General features: G+C 36.4%; 1 protein-coding gene across 7 annotated transcripts in view; it reads right to left on the bottom strand.

Annotated features, from left to right (window-relative positions):
• Nucleotides 1–13,218, bottom strand: part of SLC4A7 (solute carrier family 4 member 7) — a 93,827-nt gene that overhangs the window by 37,506 nt on the left and 43,103 nt on the right. For 3 of the 7 annotated variants that reach the window (XM_077176970.1, XM_077176957.1, XM_077176962.1), the window contains exons 3-6: nucleotides 9,090–9,233; nucleotides 6,750–6,885; nucleotides 5,589–5,749; nucleotides 3,220–3,408 (exon numbers count right to left, since the gene is read on the bottom strand). In XM_077176970.1, coding sequence (XP_077033085.1) covers nucleotides 3,220–3,408; nucleotides 5,589–5,749; nucleotides 6,750–6,885; nucleotides 9,090–9,233 — 630 coding nt within the window. Of the gene's footprint in view, nucleotides 1–68; nucleotides 432–3,219; nucleotides 3,409–5,159; nucleotides 5,288–5,588; nucleotides 5,750–6,749; nucleotides 6,886–9,089; nucleotides 9,234–13,218 lie in introns of those variants that run through there. The other 4 variants (XM_077176978.1, XM_077176965.1, XM_077176986.1 and 1 more) reach the window with 3 other exon arrangements.

A 13,218-nucleotide genomic window follows, 5' to 3' on the forward strand; every position in this document is an offset into this window, starting at 1 on the left:
ACATCGCAGTGCAAGTGATCCAGATGCAGAGAGCATCACACATGGACAGCTTAAATTTCAATAGTTGCCTGGTGTTTTGCCAATATTTTCCTCTGTCTTCTTTTCCTGGCTTTCCTGCACTTCTAAGTCTTCCTCAGGTGGGTGGATTACTACTGAAGGAATATCATCACTGGCAGATGACACCAGCAATTCCTTGCCCTGAAGCGGGCTTGGCTGGGCACTTGTGCTTGGGCTGCAGGTAGGGCTGGAGGGTGGAGTGTTTTGAGGGGTGGTTACAGGGGTTGTACACCTTGAGGCTGCCGGGCTCCCAGCTCTTGAAGAAGGAAGAAGGTAACTGAGAAGAACCGACAAACGGCTGTCTGCTCTCAGGGAAAGATTGGAGGCAGAGAGACCTGTTCGCAAAGAGTGCCGGGAGGCTGAAAGGCCTTCCCCTGAGATAAAACAAATGGAACACCATGAGGCTTACAAAAGGGATAGATTATATTAAATTCAAACAAACCAAACAAAACCCACACAGATACAAATATGCATTAACAATTTACATAGTAAATTGCAAGCTTTATGGGCCAAAGTGTCATACTCATGCAAGTAAGATAAGAGGTAAGAGCAGATCTGATACCAGACATTAGGAAAGTCGGAAATTACTGAGGAGTACTAATTAGAATGCCAAAGATCTGAGGGAGAAGATATTATCTTAAGTCAGAGTAGGATTTGTTAACAAAAAAAAATTATCTCTTGAAACTGACTCTTCAATTTTTCTGTAATTCCTTATTCCTAATTGCACAGCAGCGGCTAATCCATCCAAAAAATAAACTAAAAAATCAAAATATTGCAAGACTTGTATTAACTCTATCTGTTATGTACAAAGAATTTTTAATTTTTAAAAAGTGATCATGATCAAACATATCTAAATGTGTTAAATGCAGCTGTCTTCCAATAAGAGTCTTGTTTTATTGAGAATTTTCCCAGGCAGCTGTAGTCTAATACATATTTTTGAAGAGGGCACAAAAATGAGATATACAGCCCCTTCTCCATATCTTCTTGCTGTGACTTACCAATAGCCCCACCAATAGCCCCTAAAACCAAACATTTCTCCAAAATCCCTTGTTACTTTTGTTGCTCTAGTTTCTATGTCCTACTAATTTCTTATGAAGAGAACACAGTCTTGTGATGGCTCCTTCAGACTGGAGTTTGTAATGGATTTTTCAGTTCTCCCTTAAGCAGGAAGAGAGACTGTTTATGCACATATTAGTACTTCCATTAAAAGGTTTGGTGATACCATTTCTCCCATTTGCCACAAACACTTTTCCTGGGATGACCAGTCTCCTTGAAAACATTACTGATGACTTCTCCTACAATCCCTGAAATCCAAAACATGCTGGTTTCATGTACCATGCCGTCAAACAAACAAACAGCAAACTATACACATTTACTTTCACATTCATACCAAGCACTACAGAGACCAGTAAGTTGAACAACCCCAGAAAAATTAACGAGAAGGAGGTGCAGAAAGCATGCCTAGGTAAAGGTCACATACATTCTCCTCCCCCCAAACAATCAATGAGTGGATCCTACAGATACAAACCTCCTTTAAGAACAAAAGCCTCAAAACTCAACTATTAAAATGTCACAACTGCAGAGCAGTAAAGAAAATAGGACCAATAGAGCAGATTTGGTTGCCTATAATAATCACTACAGTAATAACTAAATTCCATAAGTATACCTGATAAATCACAAACATGTCCTAACACACACAACCCCCTAAGGAGCCTAAGAACTAATATGCAAATATGCATGTTTGGTTTACCAGCTTATTAGAGGTTTACCAAAGCATAATAAAAAGAAAAGTAAATTAGTATATGCTCATCATATTATACTGGTTTCTTGTTTCAGCATATATCCCATAAACTCTTGTAAAAAGAGTATTAAGAATAAAATACCCTAAAAAATGGAAGTGATACATGTAAGATAACTGTCAAGAAAGATTGTACCTGGGGATACAGGTGTTCAAGGATGGGCAAAACCAAGTCTGTGTGTGTGAAATTTTCATGTTTGCTGAACAAAACATGTAAGTTGGGAGTTACAGGAGACATTATGCTCTTAGATCAGTTAGCTGCTTTTTTTCATTCTTGAAAAAATAAATCTGAAACTATTAGAGAAATATTTAAGCATATATCATATATGCACTGGCTAACAAAAAAACCTATCAGCAAGCTCAGGCATTCACTGGAGAATACTCCAGCATAGGTAGCCCCTAACAAGCACTTAACTAAGTGAAACATACTCTAAGCAATGAGGCATCCTTCAATACAGAAAAGGAAGTTCACTTCAATGATTGATTCATGAAATCAGAACTCAGTTTTCATCAGAGTAAAAAATTTCAATTTTTCAGAATAAAAAAATCCATGTGTCTTACTTAATGCAAGGCAAAAGGAAACAAAAGAACAGAGATGAAAATAGAGGTCCCATAAAAGCACAAGAAAAGGAAACAAAGAACAGTGATGAAAATAGAGGTCCCATAAAAACACAAGAATACAAGTAAGCTGCTCTGTAGTACATATTGCTATTTGGAATTTGGGACTGGATGTCTAGAATAAATTTTCAGGAACTGGTTCAAAAAAGGTATCTAAGAACATTGCAAATACCTTTCTTGGGTTTGGGATTTTTGTTCCCATTAGAACCTTCTCTACAAAACAAGATAAAAATAAACAGTGTTCTAGCTAACAGTACTACCTTCATCATTGACATAGCAAACTTCTTGTCAAATGAACTTAACAGTGGGTTAAAACACAGTAACTGTCAGCATCACTGAACTCACAATCACTAAATCTCTTGTGCAAAGACTATAAAAGCAAGTAGGATCCATCTGACACATGTATAAGTTATGCCACAATGCTGAAATTCCTCAAACATTGCACATTTTATTTAAGCATATACAAAAAAAAACATTAGGATCAATGTATGTATACTACTATGTTGTATTGCACTACTATGCTTCAAAATAATAATGCATGCTATGGTATACAGGCAGGAGTAGAATATTTGAGTAAATTCAAAAATATCATCCATAGCTACACATCACACACACTCTTATTGTTAGTTCTTTGCTCATCGAGAAGGAAACACTTATCTGTTATTACCAGCTGACCTTTCCTTCATCTCCCAGTGAGAGCATCATTTACCAGGTTAGTATGAACTGGAGGCTACAACTTATCTCACCATTTCGTTCAAGCAAGTGAGGGTCAGAATGTTTCTTGCCTATATCTGCGAAAGACCGAACTAGAGGAATCCGACTGCTCAATTTCTTCTCGTTCTGATGATGGTGCCTCTTTAGAAGAGCCTCTCTCACTTTCTCTCTTATGGATTCATCCAGCTGGCCAGAGGCAATCATGTTGTCCAAAACCATATCTACATAATAATAACAGAAGAAGAAAATTATATAGGTAGCTATCACATCTCTCTTTCGCCTCACTCAAGCACTGTAGTCGTATCAAATAATAAAAGAAAGTCAAAATCTATTTAAAAGAAAAATCTTCTCTTTAGCAAAACCATCTTCAAGAATCCACAGGAAATTTTCAGATGTCACTGAACAAGAAAATGTGAGAATACGAAAAGCACAACATGCAGATCCAAGAGAGGGTATTTATTAGTAGCATCATTTCAAGAAATGTAAGGTACTAAGTACTTTGTAATTTGAGCCATTTACTTCAAATTTCAATGAAAACTCACTTTCAAAAAATGTATTTATTGTATTCAACAAACCTACACTAGGAGTGAGTTCACGAAGACAAACACAATGGAAAACAGATGTATGAGAGTCTTAACCTGGTGTTCCCTTCTTTCAGAAGTATATACAACTACATAAAAGTGAAAGTTGCTATGGAATGAGAGGAATTACACAACTCCTGTCATCTTCAGATGCTCTACTGAGACTCTTTATGGAACTTCATGTGATTCATATGCTTTAGAACAGGAAGTATGAAACAAAGTCTAGGTATATAATCTAAAACTAACTACTCATCTGTCAAACAATATCAAGTTTCAAAAGGGCATCTCACCAGTATGCTCACACCAGGAAAGAAAGCCTACAGATCAGAGAAAATACCTACTGTGTTTCTTTACAGGTCCATTTTTTTTAAATAATAAAAAATATAAAACAAATTCATAAAAGACCTGAACCTGCACAAAGAAACACAAACCTATGTGACAAATTTTTAAATACATTTTCCCAGGTTTAACTAATGTATCAAGACTTAACTGCATTGTTAAACTGAAATTGCATAGAACTTCTCACAATGAAAAATGTTAGGGCTCAGGGTAGGGCTCCATCCTAAGAGAACAACATGCAGTAAAGTGTCTGTCAGTAGAGTGCAGCTTCTTTCTGAGATCACTGGTAACACACCAGTGTTGTTACAGGTTCTCAGAAGGAAACCTGCCACCCTCCCTCTCCTGTTATGAGTAACAAACAGTATTACCTACTGGGTACTGCTGGCTCCTGGAAACAAGACAGCACACTTGTATACCAAGCACTGCTAAGCCACATGCTTCAAAATGGCGCCTAAAATTAACTTGAAACAAATTCACACAATCTCTTAAGGCATCCTAGTTGCAACTCAAGTGCCTGCTACCCAGAGTGCTGGTTACATGGAATTAAGCAATTACTTTGGTTATGTATTATCACTAAATTCGATTACCAAAAATAAAATTATAAATCAAAACATTACATTTACAAAGATGTACTGAATGCTCTTGCTCAGTAAGTCAGAAAAATAGGAAGGGAATACCAATTTCCTGAGTGAATTTCAAGGATTTCAAAACAAGAAAACATTTCAAGTGCTGCTAAAGTTTTTAAGGCCAAAACATCTTGTCCTTCAGGCATATGTTGGTTAACCCTATGTCTAATGATTCCTGAGAAGGCATTCCACTGTGTGGTACCTGTAGCAAGAGATACCAGGAAAATTATGTAGAACTAATTCTAAATTCATTTAGGAGCAAGCAGACATATATAATGTATATATATGTGCATGTATCTATATATTTATATATATCTATATGTATGAAAGTCTTCAAAGTTGCCTGTATCCAAAATGACCATGTGATTAGTGAGGACACTCAGCACAGTAGGTCAAACAACATGTACAGCATTTATTTCTCCTCACCTCTTATAAAGGTGAAAAAATTACCAGATGTGCAACAACCAACTGCACTACTGGCATCATGTTAACGTCAGCCAAAATATGATTAATAATTATGGTACTAAAGTGCACAAATAACTCCTAAAATGTTCTGGCAGATATTTACAATTCATCTGTAGAAACAAAGACAGAGAACACATTAAGGGATTAGAACATTAAGGCAAGTTCTGGGCCTCAGCCTAAAGTACAAACTAAGGAGCTTCTACTCATCCACTTTTGTAAGTGACATTTGTAGGACCAGCTCCTCTCAACCAGACCAAGAGAAGTGCAGCAAGCATGCACATACCTGTTTCTTCAGCACAGTATTTTCAAGAACATAGACATCACCAAAACCACCTCAAGTTATAGATCAAAATTTAGGAATAAAGTATTTTTAAAAATTTTTGCTGCAACCTGCTATCTCATCAAGTGTGTCTGCTCTCATGTCCAACATGACCGTCCCATTAAGAATACAGCTCCGCAGTTCAAAGAGACTGTGCAGAGACAGAGTCGCTACGTAAGGCTTGCTCCATCGATCACCGCCGTCTTCAACATCCTCTTCGAACTTCAGCCACCTGAAATGTGTTCACAGGTACACATTTATATTTCTCCTGGGAAGGAAATCTGGCAAGCAATCCCACTCTTCCATGTGGCTTAGGCATGACATAGAACAGAAAATCCCATGAAATCCTACCAGCTTTCATTTTCTCAGGCAGCCCAACTGATTAATGTTTTTATCAGGCCTTAATAACCGCACTCAACTGTTTCAGTTTTACCCATACTGTTTCTTTGGGCTTGAGCAATACCTGTCTATTCACATGTTCTCGTGAAGAATATAGCTGACTGCCTTATTACCTGATCTGCATCTTGATTTCATTATTCTTTTGGGATTAGAAAGCTGTCTGAAACATACCATACAGCATGTACGAGTCTCCTAAGGCTGCTAAGTCAGACATTTAAGAACCAGGCAATATTAACACGTGAAACTATAAACTGATCTGGATTCCCACTCACAGGCATTGTGCAAATTGAGTTTCTACAAAAGTTAACATGCAACAAGGTAGCTGGAAGTACTAAATGCAGAAGAATTCCTCACAATGCATAGGTAGAAAGAAGCAACTAATCGGCATCCCTGTAATGTTCAGGCATACAATTTGCCAAAAACGAATCAAATACTACCCAAGAAAAAAAAATAATACCCAATTTTTTATGTTTGAGAAAAAAATTATACTAATATATTGGCTATGATATACTAAAGAGATTTCTGAGATTGCAAATACCACACTAGGTGGACAAAAACCCATATTTATAACTTGGCATACTCCTACCTTTCAAAATGTTTGGTATAATCATTTTTAGGGAAGAGAACACAGCACCAGAAAGACTGAGGGTCTCTTGAAAACAATATTGATTCTTTCAGAGTTTGAAAAGAAGAACTAAAGTTTTGGGTTGCTGTGCATGAATTGAGTAAACAACTCCTACAGATAGCAATGGTTCTAAGCCAAATCTGGTTTGCAATTCTTTGAAATAAAGTTACTGTAAGATATACCTTGAAACAATCTACTCCAAACATACCTAGCAGTTTCTCTCCATTCATATTCTTCTCCATCCCTGAAGCAAAGTTCATCCATTTCAGTGAAGAGATCATGAGGAATGTGTTCATCATCATCTTCAGTACCCAAGATAAACTGCACTCGTTGGGATGGTGTGTCTTGAAGAAAAGGAGAAACTAAATAATTAGAAGAATTCATACTTCTATGAAATCAGAAACATTACATAGCACTAAAATCTCCTGCCATCAGCTAGAAATATGCAGGACAACATCCTCTTTAAGAGGGAAGAGGAATAAAAAAAACATATACATGTCTTTAAAAGAAGGCTCTCTAAAAACTTTGCACTGTTTCTGAAAACAAAACATCTGGAAATCCATGTTTATGAAAATTAATCAATTGGTTTTGGCTCTTCTACAGATTCCCAATATGAAAAGTAACATCACCAGCAAATTTGGTTCAAAAAACCTAGAAATTAATATACCAAAACACTAGAAACCATGTTTTCATTTTGAGAACAAAATAATTAATACCATCATGACACAAGACACTGAAGAAGAAAAAGTTAAAACAAAACAGGCTGATGGAAACAAACAGCCTTACTTACAGATCAGCTGCCCAAGCAATAGTTCAAGATGGTCATCAGTGAGTAGCCAGGCACTGACTGTTAGAGCAGCAGATTTTTCTGTGGTCTGTTGCTATTTATGCAGGATACAATTTTTCATTGCATGTTTGGAGCAGTATGTATAAATTAGCATAGGAAACTAGAAAACTATGCAGCTGAAGTGTCCAGAAAATATTTTAACTTCTCATACTATAATGCCTAGTGGAACAGCTCAATAACTAGCTAGAAAACTAAACTATCCTTATTGATCACATAAGTACTAGATTTCAATTAATATGAACAAAACTTTAAAAAAAAACACTAATTAAACCACATGATTCTAGAGATACTTTTATACATATATTTATACAAAGATTTTGTTTCAACTCAAGTGAATTTTCATACTGCAAGGGTTCAAAAAATGTACTAATTGCAATGTTATCTCAAGGAAGGCCAGAAATAGAAAATCCAGGTAAATCTCAAGTTTAATTTTTTTTTTTAATTTTCTCAGATTTAAAAAATTTAACTTTGTTCACTGAAACATCACTCTTACAGCTATTATACATGAATATACAACTGTAGGCTTCTACTGTAGTAGGAAGATGGCCTTTTAGATTTAAAGGTTAAGATCTGAATTACTAACAAAGTTAATTCCACACTGAGATTTACTTTAGCATTTTTATTCTGGTATATACCACCATCTAGTAGCATCATTTTGAAATGTGTTCTTGAATTAAACAACATTCATTATTAGTTAAGGTCTATAGCAGATTGTTTCCATCCCAAAACCAACACACCCCAGAATCTGGCCAAACCCTGTGCATACAGAAGCAACCAGAACAGAAAAAGTGAATTTCTGTCAACTTAATATCACTTATTTCTTCAAAACCTGTATAGCAAGATTCTATAAACATGATGTCCATTGTATTAATTTGTATTTGGGAGGGGAGGCCTTGAAGATGGTTGAAACCAAGAACCATAGGAGAATGGTAAAAGATTTGTCAGAGCTTTTCCATTTGCAAAATCTTTTGTTTCAGGTACTGGCCCCATGCAGAACATGCTGCCAGTCATTGAAAGGTAATAGTGAACAGCATGGTGTCCACACTTAAATTTTTGCACCATAATCTGCTCGTTCATGGCACTTTAGGAATTAAAGTGGACTCAGAATGTCGAAGAAAAACTGCTAAGCATACTGCCAAATATTTTCATTTCAGAGAATGATATGACAAAATTGTCCTCTCTTGAGGACAATGGGGGGGGAGGAGGCAGGTCAGTTCATGATCCAAACCAAAAACTTATGAGGCAGTGCAATTCCTTTACTAACAGACAGCAAGAAGACTGAAGTAAATATTTAAATAAAATAAGATCATTGATCAAATTACCATGGCAAATGCTGCTTTTCACAGCTACATGCTTAGTTTCAAAAATCAGAGGAAGAAGCATACACGACTACACAATCTGAAAAAAGGTGTCTAATTTAAATAACACAGATTTTCATGCTACAGGAGAGCATTACAAAGCTCTAGTCTAACCTATTCAGTGCAGGCTGCTGAACATTCATGCAGGCAGCTGGACCAAGTCCAACAGCTTCTGACTTAGATAAAACACAACCACAAAATCCTTGTTTGATTGTACACAAAAAGACATTAATTACAGCAAGAATAAAAGAAATAGCACAAAACAAACAACATTTGAGCACAGAGTAGCTACTACAAGCTTATTTTCAGGAGACATGAAGAACATGCACAACAAACTTCTTACCATATGATGGAGATTCTCGGCCATCCTCTCTATCATTATCTTTTTCTCTTTTTCTTCTGTGGTGCCTGTGCCCACGATGCCTATGCCTTCGACGGCCTGGCTTGCCAAGTGGGACGTGAACTCCGATATACACAGCTCTGTGGCCTTTTCAAGGAAGTTTAAAAGGACACAAATAAACAAAAAATTACCTACTACCCAAATTGAGTATCTAAAGACAAGGGGTTTAAGAAATAGCAATCCAAAAGCACTAGACAAAAATTACCTTCAGTGAACTAACATGACCGTGTCCTTTCTGTCCTTCCGGGGTGTCAAGGAACTAGTGCTAGACTCATTTCTCTGATAAATTAGGTCATGTTCTTATTCAGTTTAAGAATTTGGTTGTGAAACAAATAATACTGAAGTACAAGCTTGACCTGTAACACTGAAAGAAGCTACTTTATATACACGAGGCCAAGGCAGAGAAATTACATTTTAGTCCTCTTTTTTTGCAGGGATTCATATCAGGACAGTTGTAAGAATGGCAAAATAATCTCCTGGTTCAGCTTATTAACTTCATCAAGAAATTACCCCTTCATTCAGAGTCTGCAAGTAGTTTTCTGTCCTTGAAAGAGCTGCCAGTATTTTCTCAAATAACGCGTAACACCTCAAGGTGAAACTGATGTTGAATTACACCATTAACTTAGTATCAGGAACTTCTATTCTGAAATGTATGTCAACACTTCAAATAACTTCCAGAGATGTTGGGGTGGGTTTCTTCCCTATTCTAGAATGTTTTAATAAATTTAGGAGCACATCCTCAAATTAATGAACACTGCTCTTTAAGACATGTACTTTCAACATCTTGCTTTTCCTTTGACCTTTGACATCAAGACAATACTAGCATCAACATCTTAGCAAAAGATATCAATCAAGTGACTGTTATGAACATATTACTACCATGTCTCTTGTAATGAAGATAGCATATACAATAGGCTTTTCATTGCTATTTAAACAAACAATTGCAGGAAGAGACAAATTAACTACAACACTAAATACTCTGCTTCTTGGTGTTGAAGAGCTATTACAGAAGACTGACAGTAACCAAAGGAAAAGGAAGTGGTCTTCCAGCTCTTAGACAGATGCAAATTCAGCAAATTTACATTATGAAGGCAAGCCCTAGAAATTGTGACTACACATACACACATATGTATGTATGTACCTAGCACACACGAAGACGTTTAAGATTCCTGGTGATTATAGAGCTTTAAAGAAACAAAAAGTGGTAAGATGTCAAGCTTATTTCCCCAAAAAAGAATCTCTAAGGCCAAAAAGATACTGCTTTAGAGAAGTTTTGTGTATTTTTACAGTGCTGACTAAAAATACAAGCAAAAACCATTATTCACACAAGTAAGTTCAACATTTAATTAATTGGTCAAAGATTCCTTTTTACATAACAGGATCCAATTCTTGACACACTTCCAACACAAGTTTAATTAGAGCTGACTGACTGGCACTATGACCAAATCTGAAATTAAGCATATTAAAAGCTATTTGTTTCCATGTAAGAGTGGAAAAGAGATTAATTTCTGGAAGCACTCATCAGTCCTATTTATAGAGAGAGACTTGTCTTTTTGTGAGTTTCTTCCAACAATACCCAGCCCCTGCCTGGCACACCCACCCCTGCCCTCCATGACTGCTATGCACAATGCAATTCCCAGAGAAATTAATGCCAAAGTGACGCCTATAAATCACTGCACTTGGTGTATATATATATATGTAATATGATCAGGGGGCATCATTAACAATGGTCGTGTTGCTGACACCATCATGATACAATAGCCTTATGCATAGGGAAAGCAAAAGTATGAGGTTCAAAAATAACTGCATTACTCACCACATTCCACTCAAAGCTGCAACTGAGCGAGCCATCACTCACTGCAAGTCCTGTTACTGTGCCTGTTAGGGTTTCTGTTTTGTTTTATTTTATATGTTCAATTAGCAGGTATCAAACTACAGTTTATATATACACTCCAACTGTTCTATTTGTTGCCAAAGTGCTGGATTTTTTCGCAGGAACTGTTTCTTCCTAAGAGAAACTCTAGCACACTTCTAGTAATCAAGCATTTTATGTAATTAACAAACACATTTTAAGCATGTGTTTTGATCACGGCACTAAAGAAAAAAAAAACAAAACAACAAAAAACAACCTTGAAGGAGTCTGACACTGTTCAGGACTTTACTCCCTGAGAAATAAGGACTTCCACATTTTGGTCTTTGACTGTTCCCACAAATAAGAGACAAAAATCCCTCACATATTTTCCAAGGATCTCCATCTTAAACAATATACCTTGCTATTGCAAAAACTGGCATTTGTATTAGTGTGACCATTTCCATAGACAAAGATCATGTTGCTGCATGAAGGAGAGGTGGAAATAAAGTCTATTGCTTTTACCTAATTGCACTGAGACAGAACTTGTTTTTTTGAGTAGAAAAGTTTGGAGGAGAGCAGATATGCTGCAAAGACACAAATAAAAGCTATGGAAAAACTGAGCTGAAATAAGCAACAAACAGAAGGTGTTTTTAAACAGCCTGGGTCCACAGCAAATGGCTTTTACTATCACAGAAACCACAGAATCATGTCCAGGTGCCTCATAGCTGCCTCAAGCACACCAAGTAGGCAACCTGGATGGTCAGTCCACAACCTACAACATTTGATATTGCTGTTCCACTCCAAAAAGAAAGATTTAAAGGAAGCACCTTCTTGCCACCTGAACAAATGAGGGTTTCACAGAGACAGGGAACAGTCTAGCCATGGGTTATGATCCTGCCCTTCAGCCCACACTGCCCAGAAGTGACTACTGTGAGACTATTTCCTCACGTAGACATGGTCTTGCAGGCAAATGTACATCAAGACTACCTTCCCCAAAGCACTTCTGTATATGCAAAGTGTTCAGACATCTGCAATGGTATTTTGGGACTAATATGAAATGACAATGAGCAAATGATTGTCAGCATTTATAAAGTAAAATGGATCACAATGCAATGTAATTCCATCAGAGTAACTTTAAAAAATACCTGGTGTTGACAAAAAGCCTCTGAAATATTTTTCAGAGCAAGCAGTGAGGGTGGCAGTACAACAGACCAACCAAGAAAAATTTACCTACAGCAAACAGAAGCTTATGAGTGCACCTGAGTGTTCCTTAGGAAAAGGGACCTTCATTCTGATATCACAGTCATAAATAAAGATATTTCAACTACTGTCTAGAAAATCTGAAACTACTGCTGTTGAGTATACTGTCATGATTACCCAAAAACTGCTTACAGACATATTCAACTCCAAAGTGGGACAAAACTACATAATAAAAATTGGACAAGCTTAACTTTGATTCTAACTCAACAAAGCAAAGCATTGAGAAGCCTTCTAAAAATAAGATAGCTGCACTGAGTAGGTCTGTGTTTCCTTAAGTTTCATTATTCAGATAGGAGTAATAATGTCTGCAGATAGACAGATAGAGATTTACTTATAAACATAATTTACAAGGAAAAGCAACGTTAAACAAAGACATGGCCATTTTTCCTTTTTTTTTCCCTTCATTCCCAGTGAATTGACTAAACAAGTTATTTTTCAGATTTCATATTTTTCAGAAAATTTTGGTTTGGCCAAAAAACCAAACCTCAACAAAATTAAAAAGCAGACCTCCAAGAAAGGCAATTAATATAAAATTAATATATCATCTGTGAAAGCACTGGAAATAAATTTAACTCTAAAAAGGTTGGGATTCAAGTTTCTAGCATGGGGGTGCTATGGGACACAAGGGACACAACCTTTACTTGAATATTGTGTTTAGAAGTTCAAAAGGTACATCATGTGACCTTCAAAGCTTTATTCACGTAAATGTCTGTAGCACAGTACCACTTTCAAACAAAGCTTCTTACAGAATTACTATAAACCAATAATCAATAGAATTAGTAGACTGCCCAATACTAAATTTAGTAATACAAAGCTCAAGAGATGATTGCTCATTTTAATCCAACATGACTTTATCCAAGCTTAGCTGTTCAAATCCACTGAGAGTATTTACTACTTAAGGCCCTTATCAATATGAAACAAACTTAAGTGTTAGGATCTTGAAACGTGTCTCCATCACAT

The sequence above is a fragment of the Agelaius phoeniceus genome, chromosome 1 (genome assembly GCF_051311805.1).
Source record: "Agelaius phoeniceus isolate bAgePho1 chromosome 1, bAgePho1.hap1, whole genome shotgun sequence".
Lineage (NCBI taxonomy): Eukaryota > Metazoa > Chordata > Aves > Passeriformes > Icteridae > Agelaius > Agelaius phoeniceus.